Source organism: Channa argus, chromosome 12 (genome assembly GCF_033026475.1).
Source record: "Channa argus isolate prfri chromosome 12, Channa argus male v1.0, whole genome shotgun sequence".
Taxonomy (NCBI): Eukaryota; Metazoa; Chordata; class Actinopteri; order Anabantiformes; family Channidae; genus Channa; species Channa argus.
In genome coordinates, this window is record NC_090208.1 from 25,688,449 (window position 1) to 25,709,484 (window position 21,036).

Sequence of the window (21,036 nt, forward strand, 5' to 3'; positions counted from 1 at the left end):
GCTTATACACAATTAAATAATGTAGGTAAAATATCACTATACATAAGTACATTTTAAACTTGCCAAGAGGTAAATTGTAGGGAAATAGGAAAAAGTCAAACTAAAGAGGGCGACCCTGAACTCATGGGATAAGCCGAAAGGACAAAAAAAAAATCAAATAAAAAATTATAAAAAGAGGTAAGGTTCAGTGGAAATGTCTGGTAGATGAGACATAAAATACAAATAATAATTACTAAGAACTTAGCAGGCAGTAATTACAAAGGTGAGGATTTCACAGAAGTGTACGTACGTGCACTGACCCTAGTTTCATCGGGACCTTTGTTATGAAAAAACCAGACCGGAAGTAAAAGCGATGTAGCCGCTAGCAGCGGAACTCCGGTTTCTTGTGTGTCTGCTAGCTGCTGCTGTGTGTAGGTTAAACACAGACGTGCTCTGCGGTCTCTTTGGATATAGAAGTAAGTGATTAAACATTGTATTCATCACAAGTAATACTGTATTAACCTAAAAGTACTATTAACTGTATTTGAAGAAGGTAGCTAGCCTCTGTAGCTAACGCTAACTCTCGCCTCTTCTGGTGCTGTCATGCAGAATATTTTAAACCGGGACTAACGTTTGCTAGTTAACTTTCCCTGTCACATTGAAAACCTCTATTCTAAGTTAATGTTGTTTGAGAAACAAGCTCTAGTAACGTTTCCGATTGTCCTCTTTCTTGTGTGTTTTCATACAAAGCCTATACGTTTGTTAATGTTGAACTTTGATTTAAGTTGCTAGTGCTAACTCCTGTCAGAAGGCTGACTAGGAAGGAGAAATAAGAGCTATGGAATCATGAATATACTAACGTACGTATAACTGAAATGACAGGTTTTACAGAAAGTAAGTAAATCACCGTACTTGACAGAATGAGAATTAGTAGAATTGTTTTTAAAAAGTACAAATTTTAGTGACAGGCTTGTTTTTGTATATCTGCCCCCCCCCCTTTTTTTTGTATTGCAAGGATATTTTTCTACGAAACATTAGTCTGTTTTCAAACTACAAATGTGAGCAGACATGTGGTACCAGCTCTGACAATTTCATATCTTCATTACTGTGGAGATGGATCAGCACCAAAAAGTAAAGCATTGGTACAGGTTGCCCTGGCCGTGCCATGTCACACATTAATGTCAGTATCATAATTTGACTTTGCCCTTTTCAGCAGAGCAACATTTGTCTGTATTTCAGTTAAGCAACCAAGTACGTAGACTTTCAGGATGTGTGGGCCCAGTCAAGCAATCATTCGCTCACCTTTGACACAGATAACGCCTCACACAAGAAAATCCTTTGTGGTAAAACCAGATTGTCAGAATTTGTACCAGTTTGTGTTTATTGTCGACTACACCAAACGTGTAGCTACCCACTTATCCATTTAAACTTTCCTTAGATTGCTTAAGAGATTTAGTTATGCAAGGTTTGTGAAACCTGTGCCAAAGGTTCAGGGACCATCAGCTACGCCATGCTGCATGGGCTGTTACAAGCTAAACCATTTCCCATGAAAGGAAAGCTTAAATCCCTATCTGGAGTCTGTGAGAAGCACTCAGGCTACATATTCTCTGTTATTCCTTGTGTATAGTATATTATTGTCATTATTATTAATTTTACCACAGCTTGTGTTATTTGTTGCGAAACAATTATGTTTTGTATTATTTTTTTCATTTAGACTGTTACTGACACACAGGAGAGGATGTCTGCAGCTGTTAAAAATCCTTTTAATCATATAGTGGAGCCTCTCGACGCCAAAGACCCAAAACATCTGTTTTACAATGTTTCCAAGCTTGGGGATACCAGATATGGTAACAACAAATCTATATTTAATGTATAGTTATATCAGCATATACTCCAGAGAGTTGAATTGTCTTTCGCTTCCACAGAACGCCTGCCATTCTCAATCCGGGTCCTCCTGGAGTCTGCTGTCAGGAACTGTGATGAGTTTCTGGTGAAGCAGTCCGACGTAGAAAACATCCTCAACTGGAAGCAGACCCAGACTCAAATTGTGGAGGTACCTTTCAGACCGGCCCGCGTCATCCTCCAGGACTTCACGTATGTCTACGCGGTTCCTCTTGTATCCGAATCACAGTTGTTTTTTTAGCTTAATCACAATCACTCAATGCCTTTATGCAGTTCAGATCTGGAAAGCGTCTTTGGACTCCACCATGGTTTTCTGTTTAATGTTGTGTGCAAGCAGTCATGAGAAGCTCCATTGTGTGACTCTTTAACAAAAAAAAAACTATGTTTATTTCAGGTGATGCCACCCATCTGTGATTTCCTAGATACATTTTCTTTTTTAATAATTCATTTTTAATAAAAGGTAAATTCTGTTGATCAGTAGCTCTGTACTCTGTCCTTGCAGTGGTGTCCCTGCTGTTGTAGACTTTGCTGCCATGCGTGATGCAGTAAAGAATCTAGGTGGTGACCCGGAGAAGATTAATCCAGTTTGCCCGGCTGACCTCGTCATCGATCATTCCATCCAAGTGGACTTTAATAGAAAGTAAGACCAGGGTCATCAAACTCTTACCACTGTGGCACCATGAGCTCATAGACGTTTTTTTTATTCTGCAGAAACAGCAACATTAGGAAACTACCATAAGCTCTATCATTTTCTCTGCAATATTTACACACTTTCCTCCGTGTTTAAGGTCAGATAGCCTACAGAAAAACCAGGATTTGGAGTTTGACCGCAATAAGGAGAGATTTCAGTTCTTAAAGGTATGAATAATGTAAAGTTCTCATAAGTTTTTATTCTGATGTCTTCCCCATAAGCCCTTTTATATACATGATCTGTCCTTCCCAGTGGGGCTCTAAAGCCTTCAGGAACATGCGAATCATTCCTCCAGGCTCAGGAATTGTTCACCAGGTCAATTTGGAGTACCTTGCCCGAGTGGTGTTTAACCATGACGGGTACTTCTACCCTGACAGCCTAGTGGGCACCGATTCTCACACCACCATGATTGATGGTTTAGGGGTCCTCGGCTGGGGTAGGTGGTCACTGTTGATTTTCATGTTTGTAATAAATAAATCCTCATCTTCTGCTATATTCTCTCCCTCACACATCATACTCAGCTGTGAGTTACATATGCAGGTAGAGAGTGTAACATTTTAAAGTAGAGCAAGCACTTTTTAGTCAAAGGAAAGTTAATATGTATATCATTGTAATACCCAGCACGTCTTGTGTTTACAAAAATTGTTATCGGTTTTCTTATTACCGTAACCTTTAATAGTAATGCGATTATTTAAAGCTGTAAAAACTTTATCAACCCTTCAGGTGTGGGTGGAATTGAAGCAGAGGCCGTGATGCTGGGTCAGCCCATTAGCATGGTACTTCCTGAGGTGGTGGGGTACAGGCTGCATGGGACCCCAGACAAGCTCATCACCTCCACTGACATTGTCCTCACTGTTACAAAGGTAAATACTCTCAGTTGTCTTTGAGTGTTTATACCAAAACAGCAGCTTCTGTCATATTTAGCACTGCTCGTTTTGTCTCTCAGCACCTCCGTCAGGTGGGTGTAGTGGGGAAGTTTGTGGAGTTTTTTGGCCCAGGTGTGGCTAAGCTATCCATTGCTGACCGAGCCACCATCGCCAACATGTGTCCAGAATATGGGGCAACAGCAGCCTTTTTCCCTGTGGATGATGTCAGCATTCAGTACCTGGAACAGACCGGTGAGTAGATGCAAAAATGTTGCATGGTGGCTCAGGTGAATTTACTGTCTAGTCCCAAGATATGTGTGTGAATTACATGACATTTAGTTGACCTATCTACATGATTCATGGAATCATGTAGATAGGTAGAGACACTTAATTTTCCAATATTTGAATAAAGTAATATTTAATTATTCCATGTTTTTGTCTTTTTTGGCTTGTGTGGATTCAGGGCGAGAAGCAGAAAAGCTGGCTTACATTACAAAGTACCTGAAGGCAGTGGGCATGTTCAGAGACTACAATGATGTCTCCCAGGATCCAGATTTTACTCAGGTCAACCATAATGGCATTTCATTTTTTTTCTTCTTGTTTGTTTAGGCTTGGAAAAAAAAACAGAGAAATGTTACAATTACAATACAGGAAAATGTATTGCAATATTACTGTGGGCCACAGACAGGTAGTGGGACAAAGAAACCTAATGTGTGAGGAAAAAAAGGAATCATCCTGCTCTCTCTCTTTCTCTTTCTCTCGCAGGTTGTGGAACTGAATTTGAGTACAGTTGTTCCTTGCTGCAGTGGCCCCAAAAGACCCCAGGACAGAATTCCTGTTTCTGACATGAAGAATGACTTTGAAACCTGCCTGGGAGCGAAGGTAAGTACCAGTATGTTCTCGTTTTTCACATAATGTAAACACTAAACGGATTAAATCTGCAACTTTTTCAAGGGTTGCTGGGTTCTGTTGTTTAAACATGCAAGGAAAAGGATATTTTCATGTTGTTATAGAGTTTCAGTAGGGATGCAGAATCATGTCAATCTGAAAATCCTATTCAAGGCTTAACATTTTCAACCACCTACCCTTTGAGCAAGTAGCTGAGATGTTTTTCTTGCCTTTACGGTTACTACGGTCACTTTCCCATTCGGGCAACTGCCTGACACATTCCACTTACGAACATAGAATTTTCTTGCCCTGGGCCATGTTAATGTTGATCCCTGCTATTGTAGAACAGTTTCCACAGTTAAACTGTTGGCTGTGGACAGCCTTAGTTTGCTTCACATAAAGCATCACATGTGTTAAGGCAAGACATTTCTCCACACTGGTACTGCAAACTTCAAACCTTATTAGTATGACTTTATTTCCAGTTTCCCTGAAGAGCAGATTTTGTGTCAGCAAGTATCATTTTGAAACAAAAATTGCACAAAATAACAAGAACTATTTTTTTTTTTTTTTTTTTTTTTTTTTTTTGCCATGTTCTCAGCAAGGTTTCAAGGGTTTCCAGGTACCCCCTGAGCGCCACAACACTGTGGTCCCCTTCCAGTTCAATGAAAAAGAGTATGCGTTAAGCCACGGGTCAGTGGTCATTGCTGCTATCACCAGCTGCACCAACACCAGCAACCCATCTGTCATGCTTGGAGCTGGTCAGTATAAGTCTCTGGCTGGAATTTGTGGAATTTATTATCATGAGATTTGTCCTAGATCTGTGATGTTGCAGAGCTCCTAATGATGATTTTTTTTTTTTTTTCTCCAGGACTCCTGGCCAAAAAGGCAGTAGAGCATGGCTTGAGTGTGAAGCCATATATCAAGACCAGTTTATCACCTGGCAGTGGAGTGGTTACCTATTACCTAAAGGAGAGTGGTGTTATGGACTACCTCTTTCAACTAGGGTAGGCAAAAACAAAATTGTTGTAATTTAAATGCATGTGTAAATTAGGGCTGGGCTGATGGGCAATGCAGGCAATTTACAATGTTGAGCTAGGATATTGATTTCACATTTAATTTTCTCCACATGGCATTAAAATGGAGTTAATGGATGGAGATGAACCCTGTCCACTACATCATTATCTCTTAACTGCTAATCCTATTCAGGGTTGTGGGGGCTGGATCTATCCCAGCTGTCAATGGGCAGGAGGTAGGGTACACCCTGAATGGGTATCCAGGTTATGTCGAGGCCAACACAGAGAGACAACCAATCACACCTACGGGCAATTTAGAGTCACCAGTTAACCTAAAATGGACTCTGGGAAGAAACCCATGCAAGCACAGGCAGAACATGCAAACTTCACACTGAAAGGCCCCAGCCTGGCAAGTACATTTGTGCCAGGGACTTTCTAACTGTGAGGTGGCAGCCTTAACCATTCCTCCACTGTGCTGCCACACACAGGGGTCAGCGTTGGGAACATTTAATGCTGGCTTCAGTTAACAGTTGTCAGAACACACTGTGCATTACCGTTTCCTATGTATAAGTAGCAAACTGTTCACCACAATATTAAAACCACCAGATCTGCCATATCACAGTTGTGCCCACTGTTTTCCATCATTAATGATAGGTTTAAAAACTGGGTAAACAATGCTGAAGTCACAAGAAGCCTGTTATCAATAGCATTAAAATGGTAAATTTATATAAGGAACAATGAATGTCATTGAACAGTGAATAAATAGAACGCATTGTGATAAGAATATGATTGAATTAACCATCACGATGCTTGGGAAAACTTTCTCTAGTCTGAGTTACTGTCATCATACTGTCTAGTCAAGGACACAGGCAGTCATAGTTAAGATGTTGAAGTAGTCCTAAATTTTGGTGTAAGTAAGAAATCATACAGCAGCACAATATAATTAATCACCATTTTAACAATTATTTGTCTTTCTTTTCAGCTTTGAAGTGGTTGGCTATGGCTGCATGACCTGTATAGGCAACAGTGGACCACTCCCTGAGCCAGTGGTGGAGGCTATAACCCAGGTACCCAGGTTTGCTGTTTCCACATTCCTACTGTGTAATCTCTGTAGTCTATATAAGATCTTTTCATTTATTTCCCAGCGCTCCATACTTTTATCATCCTGTGCCAACAAAAACGAACATAATCTGTTTTTTTTTTTTTTTTTTAGTGATGACCTGAAGTACAACCCCAATTCCTAAGAAGTTGTGAAGTTGTAAAAACATAAATAAAAAAAAACATGCAATGATTTGTAAATCTCATCAACCCATATTTTATTCACAACATAAACAACATATCAAATGTTGAAAATTTTCATTTTATTATGTGCCAAATGTTTTCTATTGGTGAAAGGTCTTGACTCCAGGCAGGCTAGTTCAGGACCTGGACTCTTCTCCTGCGAAGCCATGCTGTTGTGATGGATGCAGTTTAGCATTGGCTTGCTGAAATGTGGCCTTCCCTGAAAGACATGTTGTCTGGATACAAGAATATGTTGCTCTAAAACGTCTGTACATTTCAGCATTGATGGAGCCTTTCCAGATGTGGAAGCTACTCACGCCATGGCACTAATGCCAGGTCCCCTCTTCTCTTTAGTCCGCAGGACACTACGTCCATGGTTGCCAAAAACAATTTCAAAATTTGATTAATCTGACCATAGAACAGTTTTCCATTTTGCCTCAGACTATTTTAAATTAGATTTGGGCAAGAGAGCACTGCAGCATTTTTGGATCGTGTTCACATATGGCTTCTTTTTTGCATGACGCAACATTTGCGGGTTGCATGGTGAACTGGGTTCACAGACATTGATTTCTGGAAGCGATTGCAGTGATGTCCAGTAGAGAATCATTTGTTTGTCATGTCATACAGTTCCGCCTGGGGGCCCGAAAATCATGTGCATCCAGATTTGACCTTTGTCCTTGTCCCTTGTGCACAGAGATTCCACCCGTTTCTCTGAATCCTTTGATTATATTATATTCTTTAGATGGTGTTATCTTCAGAGTCTTTGCAATGTTACATTGAGGAACAATTTTTCTGAAATTGGTCCACAATTCTTTGGTGCAGTGTGTCACAGATTGACGAACCTCTGCTCATCTTTACATTCTAGACACTCTGCCTCCCTGAAATTCTCCTTTTATACCCACTCATGTTACTGACCTGTTGCCAATTAACATAACTAGTTGTCAAATGCTCCTCCATTGTTTTTGGGGCAGTTACTTTTCCAGCCTTTTGTTGCCCCTGTTCCAACTTTAAGATGTGTTGCTGCCATCAAATTCAAAATGAGCTAATAACATTTTAATGAAATATTACATTTTCTTAGTGTCAACATCTGATATGTTGAATATGTTCTATTGTGAACAAAATGTCGGTTGATGAGATTTTCAAGTCATTGCATTCTGTTTTTATTTAGGTTTCGCACATCTTCCCAACTCTGTTGGAAATGGGGTTGTAGTTCTGTTCTCTCAAATCTTAGATAAACAAAACATCAGTATATTATTTCTCATGTGTTATTTACATGTTCCCTGATTTGTGTTTCAGGGAGATCTAGTTGCTGCAGGTGTCCTGTCAGGGAACAGAAACTTTGAAGGACGAGTCCATCCCAACACCAGAGCCAACTACCTGGCTTCTCCACCCCTTGTCATTGCATATGCAATAGCAGGCACTGTGAAAATAGACTTCGACAAAGAGCCCATTGGTGAGATTAACAACACCCAACGAAACATCTGTTGGAATTTTTATTTTCCTTTGTCAAACATGGATTAATCTACTTGTCGTATTTCTTTGAGTGGTTACCAAAGCACAGCAGACTTAGAAAACACATCAGTATTTCCTCACAGCTATTTAGTTGTGACTAAGCGCACTGCAGGGATGCACAACCTCTGCATAATGACACACTGCATGCACAGACGTTTGGGGTACATTTACTTTTTTAAACAGTACAGCTGCTTAGAACCTAGTTAAATCTTGCAAATCTAGAACTTGTTAACAAAAATTATTATAAATGAGAAATTATGTAAAAAGTTGAATCTATATGTGACTGTTTTCTCGGTCTGATACAGTTTGGTCTGCTATAGTTTGAAGAAAAAGAAATAAATACATACACTTGCACAAATAATGTTAATGTAATGTGGTTTGACAAACCTGACATTCATAAATATGGCTTCCAGCGTCAATCTATGAATGTAAAACTGACTCATGAGAATGCAACCGCTTGAATGTCAAAATGCATTGAGATTTCTTGGGTTTTTTAGACTAAAATAATCCTTTTAGGCCTCAAGAGGCATCCTTGACTGTTCATGTATTGCCATTGTCATCAAATAAGCCTTGGTTTTAAAATTGATTGATTTCCTGAGCTCACAGCAAGCACAAAGCTGTTGTTTAAACTTTTTAAATGCTTCTCGTCCAATGTTCCCATTTTAGCCATTAACTCTGAAGGCAAACAGATTTTCCTGAGGGATATCTGGCCCACACGAGAGGAGATCCAGGCTGTGGAGAGAACATTTGTTATTCCATCAATGTTCCAAGAAGTCTATGAAAAGATCGAGGTAGTTTTAAGTGTATGCTATCAGGAAGCAAGCATCCCAGCACTTTGTTACATTACATTCATTTCTTGACACTGTACTCTTTTGTGTTTTTACAGAAAGTGAATGAACGCTGGAACGCTTTGGTTGCTCCCTCTGACAAGCTTTATACCTGGGACCCCAAATCAACCTACATCAAATCACCACCATTCTTTGATGGTTTGGTAAATACACACATCACATTTTCCTGACATTTTAGTTATCACCACTACCATATATGGAAGTACAGCTATACCATAACTCAAATTATTCTCTCATATTGGCCTATTTTGTTTCGAGAGACCATTTATTTGCAATGTGGTGCTTCTGCCAAAATAATTCTCATCATGATCCAAATCAAAAGGAAACAGCTAAAATATTTTAACTATTAATCAACACACAACTTGTGACATGGGTGACACTGGTTGACATGTTTCTTCATTTCTCAGAGCTAGTACTTGGTTAAGAAATTGCTCGCCTGAAAAGAATTTTGCCTGCGGCTTTTAGGCAGCACTCAAATAGCATCAGTCATCTGTTTTATTTTTGTGTTGTGTGGACATGACTAAATCTTATACCCTCTTTCCTTCATTCAGACAAGGGAGCTGCAGCCTCCAAAGTCAATCCGTGATGCCTATGTCCTGCTGAACTTGGGAGACTCTGTCACCACAGACCACATTTCTCCTGCAGGGAACATTGCTAGAAACAGCCCTGCAGCTCGCTACCTAACCAACAGAGGGTGAGTGACTTTACTGCATTAGACACAGATTATCTTTCTTTGTTAATTGTTAATGACTCAGCCATTAATGACTCATGGCTGTAGCTTTAAATTTAAAAAGTCAGTTTAATTATAAAGTGCAGATATAAAGTCATCCCAGGTACAAATTGGCAGTGACAGCATACTTCTGAGATCAAAATATCAATACAACCTCAATGGAGGCTAAAATTAACCTCAGAAGGTTTAATAATAATGGATATTTTTAACCCACTGGACTTGTCATTATTAACAAAAGCCAACAAAATAGTAACATACATTGAATAATCTACTAATCCGCTGTCCTCAGAGAGCAACTGTCTTTAAAAGTTTTGCATTTCACTTTGTGATTTTACAGTTTGACCCCTCGTGACTACAACTCATACGGCTCTCGTCGAGGTAATGACGCTGTCATGGCCAGAGGAACATTTGCCAACATCCGTCTCTTTAACAAGTTCCTTAACAAGCAGGCACCACAAACCCTTCACCTGCCCACTGGAGAAACGGTCAGATTTCACAACATTTCCGTCACTTGTCACACCACTGCTATTCTCATGACATGGTATTATTATTATTATTATTATTATTATTATTATTATTATTATTATTATTATTATATTTAGTTTTTTAAGCTTTGTTGGTTAATACAAAATCGCAGACCATAACTTTTTAAAGTTTATGGTGGTGTCTTTTTATCCAGTTAAGCATCTCTAACACAGACAAAGCTGTTTCAGGAATGACAGTGTAACTTTTTGTGCATACTTGTGCACTAGACTGGGTCCACATTTTGACACAGAGTTGTCATTAAATTGTTCTAGTGAAGTAATACAACCAGAGCAACAGGAAAACTGGATGTAGACAAAAGCTTGCAGCCCTCTAACTGAAACACTGTGCTGTAACAGCCCTTGGGTGGAAAAACTAAACGAACACAAAATTACATATCGTACAGTGGTACATCGGGCAAAACCTGTAGCTCCGTTGCTGTATTTTTAAAAGCTCTGTACATGTAATTTAGAGGTGGACTGATTTACAAAATTCACGTTTCCATTCATATTAGGGTCGTGATGATTTGGTTCAGTGTTTTTTGTCAAAAGCAGAAGGCAGAGTATTGCCAATTAGCAATGGGCTTGGACCGGCACTGCACAGCTGGGGAGGGGAATGGGCTGTTAGGGGTTCAGTGTCTTGCCCAGAGATACTTTGACATATAATCGAACCACTGACCCTGTGGTCCATGGACGACTGCCTTTACCAACTGAGCTACAGCCGCCCCACATACTTTTATTTTTTACAATACCACTCTTTATGTACGTTGATTTGATCTGTCTTAATACATTTCTTTTTTTTTTAATCATCCAACTGTGACTTAGCAGGTATTCAATCAAAAAGTTTTTCTGCTTATAAACCCCTCTAGGCTTAAGATAAGTTGCAGTTTGACTGACTTGATATAACAATCCATTTTTACAATGCATATTGTCAAATTTTTTTAATCGATGCATTATTGCCACCCATGTTTTTAGAAATAACACTGTTGTGTCAAATTCTGTTGGCTATATGACCTTTATTTTTCCAGCTGGATGTGTTTGATGCTGCAGAGAGGTACCAGCAGTCTGGTGTCCCTCTGCTGGTTCTGGCAGGGAAGGAGTACGGCTCAGGGAGCTCCAGGGACTGGGCAGCAAAAGGACCTTTCCTACTGGTAAAAATCATTTACCCTTTGGTCTGCTATCTACAAAAGAAAATAAAAATGCTTTTTTTCTTTGTCTTTATTAATAGACACAGTTTCTTTGTACAAGACAAAACTAATAGTTAAAACGGAAAAAAACTAAAGATAGAAAAAAACAAAGCGACAATATTAAAACAAATTTACTAGAGTCCTATTAAAATGAGTTTTGAAAAGGAGATGTTACCTTGCCAACATAGTGTACATTTTATTAAGATGCTCAATAAAAGATAAACCAGAGACAAAGGTCACTGAGAATTGTATCGTGAGTTGTTGTCACGTGACAATCGTATGAAAGTTTGGTCCCATTTTCTTTAGAAAGAGTTTTGAGACTTGGCTGAAAAACAGCTGTGGAAAAAGTTAATGTTTCACAGCATCAAGACTGAATTTTTGGCCTCTGTTTTTAAGGGTATAAAAGCAGTTCTAGCAGAGAGCTATGAGCGGATCCATCGTAGTAACCTGGTTGGAATGGGAGTGATTCCTCTGGAGTATCTACCAGGAGACACCGCTGATAGTCTGGGGCTGACTGGCAAAGAGCGCTACACCATCATCATCCCCGAGCAGCTCACACCCAGAATGATCATTGATATTAAGGTACAGTCACTTTTTTTTTTTTAGACATTAGAGACACAGTTATGTCCTTAACGTATGTCACATATTGTGACACTTGATGTCGTCTCTGTGCACCCTCACAGCTCGACACAGGAAAAACCTTCCAAGTGCGGATGAGATTTGACACGGACGTCGAGCTGGCGTATTTCCACCATGGAGGCATTCTGAACTACATGATCCGCAAGATGTCTGTAAACTAACATGTACAGGACTGGAATAGAGAAGTATTTAATTTTTTCTAATTGTATGTTGCAGTCTGGCAACAGTAACGTCATACGTGTCAAAAAATTTTTAATTATTCTTCAAAGAGATCTGATTGACAGGCAGTAACACAACATGTATCACAGTATTCTTATTTTTGAGAATACTGCTGTGAGTCAGGTTCAGACTGACTAACAAATCTGGTAAATATAAATGAGTTGCTCCTATTTTGAGAAGATATGCAAGAAAGAATCATTTCTATATGTGGTGGGTAAAAGGCTTTGTCTGACATCTACATCAGATGTTCTCAAGTATTTCATTCTTCCTCTTTTCTTTGTGAGGGGGTTTACTTTACTCCTTGAGGGTGTTGCATGCACCAGTAGTTCTGCTTTTACATGGTACATCTGAACCGAAGTAATGGATTATAACAGTTTCTTGTAATTTAGCACTTGCGCTGTTCTACACTGATCTACAGGTGTCAGTATACAGTGGAGTAAACAATGCATTTTTCTGAGGAGGGAAATGCATTTGAGATGGGCAGAGATACCAAGTTGCTGTCAAAGAACTAGCAGTGACAAAGGGCAAGTTGCCTTCATATGGGTCAAAAAAAGTAGCACTTGAAAACACTGCAGTCTGTGTTAGCTTAACATTTTCTGACATTTTGCACCTACTAGATGATAAACGGGAAGCACCTTTTATTAAATCTCTCTTGCAGCAATTTTGTTTCTCTTCTTGTGGACCAATTCTCGGAATCAGCGAACAGCTAATGGGAGTTGTCTGTGGTGTCAGTGGTGCAGGACACAACTAGGGAGACAGTTAATGGCCTCTTTTAATCACTCTTAGCTAAAGACAGTGAGTTATTTTACATTGCACTTAAGCAGTTTTCATTAGCTCTTCCCCTGTGTTGTCTCTTCATGTTGTCTGTTTTTGTTTTTCACTCTATCTGCCGTTAGTGTTCTTCAGACATTCCCAATGTTGTACAGCTGCTTTTGTCAGAGTGTCAATGTAACACTATTTACTGCCTTTAATAATATGTTTGATCATCCTGAAAGAAATGTTTTGTCTTCAGTTGACTGATAGAACCGTGTTTTTGTTCTATGTTCTGTACAAGCGAAATGCATTAATCCACAGAATACTGATAAATGAAATGAAAACATGTTTTTGCTTTAATATGTCCTTGATTTGCTTCAGCTTTCTTAAATGTAATCATTTTTATGTTATTTGTTTCTAGAAAGTACCAGAATAATGTGTTCTGTGCCATGGAGCTAAAATTCTTTTCATCTGTAGCTCTTTCATGCACTAAAACACAGTTACAAACCTATTTGGGAACAGTTTTCTTTTTTTTTTAATGCACCAGAGAACACAAGTCTTAAAATAACTACTAAAAGCCATTTAATTACATAAATAGTCTGGAGCCTGACTGTAGACTTCTCTTACTAATCCTGGATTTTCTGTCACACAACTGACATTTGGAGTCGAGGGACTTGAAAGGCTCTCGTTACGTACTGTACAATTTGTGAAAAACATGAAATGAGAAGTAAGAGCTTTGTGGTTCTCTGCAGTGCCTTCCTATTTTAAGCGGAGGCATTTTGTATCTTGTCCAGCTCTTAGTTTTATCCACTAGATGATGCTGCAAGCACGAACCAGTACTTTACATACAGTATTGGAGAGTTTACTAAAGTGACTGAAACCATTTCTAAAGCTGAGCATAACTAAAGTTCAGACTTAAACCCTAAAGAATATTTGTGGATAAACCTGATGATGACACTTCCCATCCAATCTGATGAAGCTTGAGAGTATCTGTCTGAGATTTACTCGACGATATTTGAATAAATGAATGAATACTTAGGTTAGATTTCAGTTGTTGTGTTTACATGTAACATGCTCCAATATGGGCTACTAAGTGTAGACTGATAGATTTTAGCAATTTGTGTGGAAAATAGACAAAATAATTGATTCTAAATACTTTCTGCAGACGGCAATATATGTGCATCCAGTGCTTCACTGAAGCTCCAGTATTCCAGCACTAAGTGTAATATTGAAATCCAACAGGTTTGACTTGGGAATGTGTGGAATCACAAGATATCTTTGTATTTTGTCTACTGTCATTTTATGAAGCCTGATAAAACAGCTACTTGCTTATGTCATTTGTATACATCAACGATCATAATGGAGGGAGGGTGAACTCATTAGAGTCCTGTTGGTTTACTTATTAAGTTCCCAACTATGTTAAAAAGTTGTCATACAAGAAACATGTCAACTCACCGGTGACTGTGGTGCAGGAAGGTAGAGTGGTCGTCCACCGATCCTGTAGTTGTTGGTTCAATCCTCCGGTCACATGTCAAAGTGTCCTTGAGCAAGACACTGAACCTGTGTTGGCCAGCTGCATAGCAGCTGCTCTCCCATCGGTGTGTGAGTGTGTGAATAAGAAGCAGTGTAAAGCGCTTTGAGGTAGAAAAGTGCTGTATAAGTGAAGACCATTTACCAACTACTGGTAAATGGTACACTAAGGTAATTTTTTTTTTTAAATTAACAATAAATTATCCTTATTTGCTTTTGATTCATTTATTTAATTTATACTTTAAGACATGCTTATTTATTCGCAGTGGCAGTGGCTCTACTTGATGGGGTGCTTCTCTCTGTGGTTCACATTTTCACTTCAGAGGAAAAGGAGACAGACTTGGGAAAAGGAGTGGACATAAAAACTCAGCTGCACGTGATGCTCACGCACATGACCTTGACAAGGTCCAGTGCACGTAGAGCAATGGCTCTATGTCTCTCTCTCACACACACATAGAGAAATCCATTAAAACCTGAGGGAGTGCTGGGCTTGCAAATCCACTTCTGGTCTGAAACATTTGAATTATTCAAATCTTGACAAAAACATTAACTTTTTTGAACTAAAGTCCAAGTCGTACCAACACACCAGTGGGCCTTCAGGAAATCCGTTTTACATTTTCACACTTTATACCAATCTCATGTTTATGCATTCGGTCAGGAATCACATAGTCAGCCTGGAAACAGGGCAGACAGAAAAACACACTCCTTGTAATTTTACTAATATGTACTATATCTACATAGTGAGTAGGGGGGTGATTTTGAACACAGCCTGTGTGTTTTCAAACTGGTCAACTATTCCCCTAATTATCAGCATCAATTGTTCTGACCTTAATGCTAATGTTGACCGGTTACATAATTTCTTGAGATAGCACGTTACTAATTTGTAGCATACGGCATAAGAATACTCAAACGTATACATTTTATAAGAAAAACTTCCTTTTTTAAAACTCATGTTAGTTTGTTCATCTGATTCTATGTTTTATGTTATGTTAGCACCACTAAACACAGGGAAGGCAGATATTAATCCTATTTTTAGTAATGTGGGCAGCTACTTTTGATCTTGAATTAAAAAAAAAAACAAAAAAAAACAGCCACAGTTCTCTGCATAATTTATTCAGTGAGACTCAAATCATCCACATCATTGGTGTTGATACATCAGTTAACATAACAGGAGGAAGGTTTCGTACTTTTTCAGCATCGACAGAAAGCACTAGAATTAACCACCACCTCTAATCATTTATAATTTAAATGCATGTGTAAATAATATATTAGTGTCGTTCTTCAATCACCCCTGAGTACGTCACTAGCTAAGATCCAGTAGTCTGACATTCACACACTGCTTAAAAATACACACAGTCTACAGAAGGTGAGTGGATGAAATCAGTTTCTCTCTCACTATTTATTAGAAAGCACTAGCTAAACCTGAAATGTGTTGAATCATACAGTACTGCAGGGTTGACCCTAAGAGGAACGTTCTGAGGAGCTTTGAAGAACCTTTAAAGTGCACCATAATAGCATGATTATCACATCCAGCCAAAGAGTCCTTCAAGTCTCATACATAATAAATGACTCAACATCCGTCTCATCGTCATTTTCACTTGTGCAAGTGAAACGCATTGAAACACAAGTGCATGTCCAGGTATGTGTAGAACTACACAGTGACGTGACTTGACGTAATGGCTTAACATTTAAGATGTAACTCCCTCTGAGAAAAACCTAAACTCATCAAGGACATGGCAGCAAACCATAAAAAGATGAGCACGGACAGTCACGGTCCATTTCCAGTGTGCAAATCCACTCCAAACAATGGCATCTTCTTTTTTTTTTTTTAAACGTAAACCCATTTTTTTCCCTTTATTATTGGGGTCAGGCTCAGCACCACATCAGCAGTAAGTGCCACTGATAATATAGCAGGTGGGGTCTTCAGCTTGGTCCCGTGCCATTGATTCGTTTTTTTGTTTTGTTTTTTTGATCAAGACAGAAAAGTGCTGAGTTTAATCAATAGAACTGGACCTGCAGCTAAACGTCACAAAGCAGAAATGAAAATGTTCATCACTCACATTGTGTGTTAGACAGTACAGCTTCTGAGACAAAGGCTGACATGACACAAACGTTTTACACACACACACACACACACACACACACATACACTTTCCCCCGTCTCTTTAGGCGTTAAATACTGTATCTACTAAAACACGTGACCAGAACATCGACACAGATGACTAATAAGCAGACATGTATTAGGATTCTGCAGCTAAGATACACTAATACATAAGTGTTAGGAATAAGGCAGAGCTTTGCTTCATGCAATTAAAACAAATTCAACAAATCCAGTGAGGTTAGCTGCAGCTGCAGTTTGTTCATCTTATTATCACTGTATTTCAGTCACAGACATAAACAGCCATTCTTCTCAAATGATCACGACTGATGGAACCTTTACAACCACTTTTCCCATTTACATCTCTGCTTTAAATCCAGCCAGCTGAAAACAGCTGAACCTATTTGCTTGTTTTGTGTACCAGAAGAAAATGATTTTTTACGATGAATAAACTACCACGGATTTACATAAAAATAACTATGAAAACGTGTCGTTTTGCTTGATTTCATACTAATTTAACAAGGACATTTGGGGTGTTATCTATGTTCAGATGATGAAATAAATGCACTAGTTCTTTTCTTCAGATGCTTGGTTTTATTTTATATAATATATAAATATATTTAAAAAAATAATGAAATACCTCCAGAATAGTGGCTAATGACTGACTGACTGAAATAACAAGATCTGTGACTCAAATGCAATGATAACTTGTAAAAGCTACAAACTGCTAGGTGACGTTTAACCTGATCTGTCAAATCCAAATGTTCCTGATGACTACAAATATTGCCTATGTATTTCAAACTATGGCTTTCACTGCAGTTGTCTGAAAAGCTGCTCGGACCTTTTTTATGGTAAGAAAAGTAGTGGGGACATGATCAGTGGGAAACTACAGTAGTCATCATGAAAAGCATAGAAACAACAGATGTACTGAGTGCACCATAAAACCACTTCACATCTAAAAAAATGTATATGCAGGACATCATTATATGCTTTAGAAATGCAAGGATGGCTTCTTAATGACAGGGCGCGTTTGACCATCGCCCGAAAAGTGCTTTACATTAAGACTGATATGAGCCCTAAAGCTATTTCTGTTATGTCGGCAAGGCCACCACACTTCCTCCTGCTAGGACCACTTAGAAAGACTGCGAGTGGGTGTTTGTGTAAGTTAGAGCGAAGATGTGCTTAACAGGGGTTGAGAAAAAAAAAAAAGAAAAAAAAGCCAATGTGCAACAATGGGTTCAACTGAGGCTTTTCGACAAGTGGTGTTAAAGGTCAAAGGAAGAGGAAATGAAACAGGAGGAAGGACTTGACAGCGTCAACTCGCCAGTGACTTCTGTAAATGGTCACACAGACATTTAAGTTAAAATACCCATTCATGTCTTCTTCTGAGTACCAAAACCTTTCCTCTGTCCTTATGTGTAAAGCCCGTAGAGGTAGTTATCATCCCCCTCGTGAAAGCTCGAAAAAATGCTTCCAAAGAGGGTTTTAACATGTGGGACTTATTGTTTTACTTGTGCACGTGTCACTGTGGTATGGCTCTGTATGCATGTGCAAAACTCCATCGCAGTCAAACTGATAAAACTTATGCCTTGGTGATCAGTGGCATTTCAGGTGTTTCTTGGGTTGTTCCTTTGCTAGCTGCTCAATCTGAGGACCATAGATGTAGCTGGCCCGCCAAGAGAACCACATGATGATGGAGACAATGGTCGTCTGGAGGAGCAGCATCACCCCGTAGGTTGAAGCTATGGTAGGTCCAGGTAGGCGAGATAGGGCGGCAGGGGGCAGCAGCAGAGTCGAGCTAAGCAGGATGGCCCTCACCTCAGCCTTGATCATGAAAAGTTCATCAAGAATGGACAAAAATGTGCAACAGTGGAACCACTGGTGGCTGTGGCCCCAGATGTCGAAGCGACCCGGGGCCAGTCGCTCGGGGAGCTTGCTGATGTTAAAGACAGCGGAAACCAGCAGCCATAGGCAATGGCGATAGAAGAACGTGGGCGTGGCGGTGGAGGCAGCAAAGGAAGATGAGGTGGTGTCATAAGGCGAACTAGAGAGGAGGCGGTAGAAGACTGGCGTGGAAGAGACGAGGAATGGCAGGAGAAACACAAAGGTTCGGATGATGTATCTATGCTGCCTCCACTTTTGGCGAGTATTACAGCAGGATAGGACACAAATGATTGCTACAACACATGCGCTTGGGATGTAGAAGGTCTCAAAGAACATGCTTAAATCTGGGATTGCATAGGATGATGTAGGAGCCCCTGCAGGTTCATCTTTCAAGTCCATCCGGGAAGCATTTTGTCCTGCCAACTTCACGATCCCTGCACGAGGGTGGATGTAGTAGTAGTAGGCCAACGATGAACCAACCGTGTAGGCACTGATTGTGCCATAATCCACAAAAAAGCAGACTTCCCTTACCACCAGAGACATAGAATTAAGCAGGTGGGCCATGCTGCTAGCCATTAGCAGACAGAAGACCCCAATAAAGTAGTTCCATAATGGATAGAAGAATGGGGAATCACTATGTGGTGCACCTTCCAAACCAAACACCTCCACAAAATAATACAGAAAGATGAAAACTGGGAGGAAGTGCGTCCAGAAGTTGCCAGTTTCGTTGGTAGGTCTGAATGCTGAAAGCAGGCAGTCACTCAGGCTGTAGTTCGGGAAACGGTATCCAGTCAGGATGAAGTTTTCTTTGACCCTCGGTGGCACATCTGTATGGCTCAGAAGAGGCAACGGTTGATCACAGTTCAACAGCATATTTATGCTGCTAATTTATGTCACTCGCAGCCAAAAATGTCGTTTGGGATCAGATTCTTTCCAGAAAAGCACCTAAGCTTGTATTGCTTGGCAATTGAATTTATTGCATAATTAATAATCACGGAGATACGATCAGCTGCTTGGGTGAGGCGTGTACAGGCTTCGGACCTTTGATCCCCATGAACTTTGGGTTAATCCAAACAGCAGAACCAGTGTGAAGTCCACAACTGTACTGAGAGTGACGGTATCCAGCGGCCACCTGCTTGGTTAATATTTTTCTTTTGGTTTCCTCTTTGACCCTAGAGCGTTACAAAGGGTGAGCAAAAAAAATCCACCAAGGCAGTAAGTCATGCTTCTCATGCTGCTGATCAAGTTCCCTTAGTTTGCATAGTACGTGATCCACATGAAGGACTCTGTATGTTCAGACGCATCCACATTTGTATGTCTTATTATGCATAGTTCTGCAGCAGCAAATGAAATGAAGGTCACTTATTACTGTGTTCAACCTTCTGTCAGTTGCTGCAGCAGCGATGTCCTGGAGATGCGTCCATTAAGCTCTGCGGTATGTAGGTCATGCTGGCCATGGGCACTATATCAGGCTACAGCAGGCTGCTGCTGCTCCTGTTGTCAATGCTCTTTCAGTCTTTATCCGCGTCCTAATAGACATTCATCCAGGTCCGATTCCGCTGCAATGCAGGGCGCTGCAGTGGAGAGTAAATCCCCGAGAGGGACTTGGAGAAAAACCGTGCGCGTGCCGGTGTCCAGTCTTTGAACGCGAGGTCACGTTTCAAAGCGACATTATATAATCAGGAATTCCTGAAAACCTGTCGCGGTTGAACGCTGCTCCACTGCCGCCTGAAGGGAGAATGAGGGCAGCCGGCATTTCAGCGAAACACTGAGAACAGGAGGCTGCCGGACAGGTACCAGCGTCAAGCTGAGGGTGCGATAACAGCGAGCTTCCGCTTTTGCGTGTCAAAATAAAACTTTGAGGGTGTTACGCAACCCTTTATTTAGAGGTCATTGCTACTTTCTGTGCCAGTCAGGAATCAATGGTCTTATCTCTGGATATAATGTGGAATTCAGTTGTAACGGGGTGTGATACAGGGTGTCATTCCAATGACCAAATGAAAAGTCTCATGATGCTGGGACTTTTTAGTGACCAAAATATAGGTGCAACACATGGAGGAAGTGCGCTTCCAAGTGAAGAAAACGAGCTAAATAATATTATTAATTATAGTAAGAAATAAAATCTCCTAAGACCAATAAAATGAAGCAACTTTGTATCAGCCAAAGTTTTTTCCTTTCTTTCTGTGTTTGTTCTGTTCATTGTTTTAGTAACAGCCACCACTGCGAGTTAGATATGAGGCGTAGAAGGGTGTCGATGACGTCACATATGACGTCACCAGACGACCTGTGAAGTTTTTGCTTTTTGAAGTTTGTCTGACCAGCTGTCAGGGAAACAATGATTTGTTTACAGCCATTGGAGCGACTACATACAGCTGTTGGTGTTAGAAGGTGGCTTGTTAAGTTGTGTTGTTGTAGATTTAGGTACAGTACAACGTATTATTTTTCATAACTTCACCACCTTTGAATAAAAACAAACGGGCAGGAATTTCTAAAAT

At 39.9% G+C, this 21,036-nt stretch overlaps 2 protein-coding genes across 3 annotated transcripts; one reads left to right on the top strand and one right to left on the bottom strand.

Moving 5' to 3' along the window:
• Positions 1 to 325: 325 nt before the first annotated feature.
• Positions 326 to 13,377, top strand: aco1 (aconitase 1, soluble). Of its 2 annotated transcripts, XM_067523422.1 has the most exons (22): positions 364 to 455; positions 765 to 839; positions 1,694 to 1,826; positions 1,905 to 2,073; positions 2,384 to 2,521; positions 2,670 to 2,739; positions 2,825 to 3,008; positions 3,296 to 3,435; positions 3,519 to 3,690; positions 3,902 to 4,002; positions 4,204 to 4,320; positions 4,925 to 5,084; positions 5,195 to 5,330; positions 6,322 to 6,406; positions 7,917 to 8,073; positions 8,799 to 8,923; positions 9,019 to 9,123; positions 9,532 to 9,674; positions 10,048 to 10,195; positions 11,260 to 11,382; positions 11,815 to 12,000; positions 12,102 to 13,377. In XM_067523422.1, exons 3-22 carry the CDS (start codon positions 1,718 to 1,720, stop codon positions 12,216 to 12,218), a joined length of 2,685 nt encoding a protein of 894 aa, XP_067379523.1. In that variant the 5' UTR covers positions 364 to 455; positions 765 to 839; positions 1,694 to 1,717; the 3' UTR covers positions 12,219 to 13,377. The 2 variants fall into 2 exon arrangements, with proteins under 2 accessions (XP_067379522.1, XP_067379523.1); XM_067523421.1 differs by lacking the exon at positions 765 to 839 and having other exon boundaries at positions 326 to 455.
• A 2,274-nt stretch (positions 13,378 to 15,651) lies between these two features.
• paqr9 (progestin and adipoQ receptor family member 9) lies at positions 15,652 to 20,369 on the bottom strand. Its single transcript, XM_067523423.1, has one exon. It carries the CDS (start codon positions 19,412 to 19,414, stop codon positions 18,254 to 18,256), a length of 1,161 nt encoding a protein of 386 aa, XP_067379524.1. The 5' UTR covers positions 19,415 to 20,369; the 3' UTR covers positions 15,652 to 18,253.
• Positions 20,370 to 21,036: the final 667 nt, after the last annotated feature.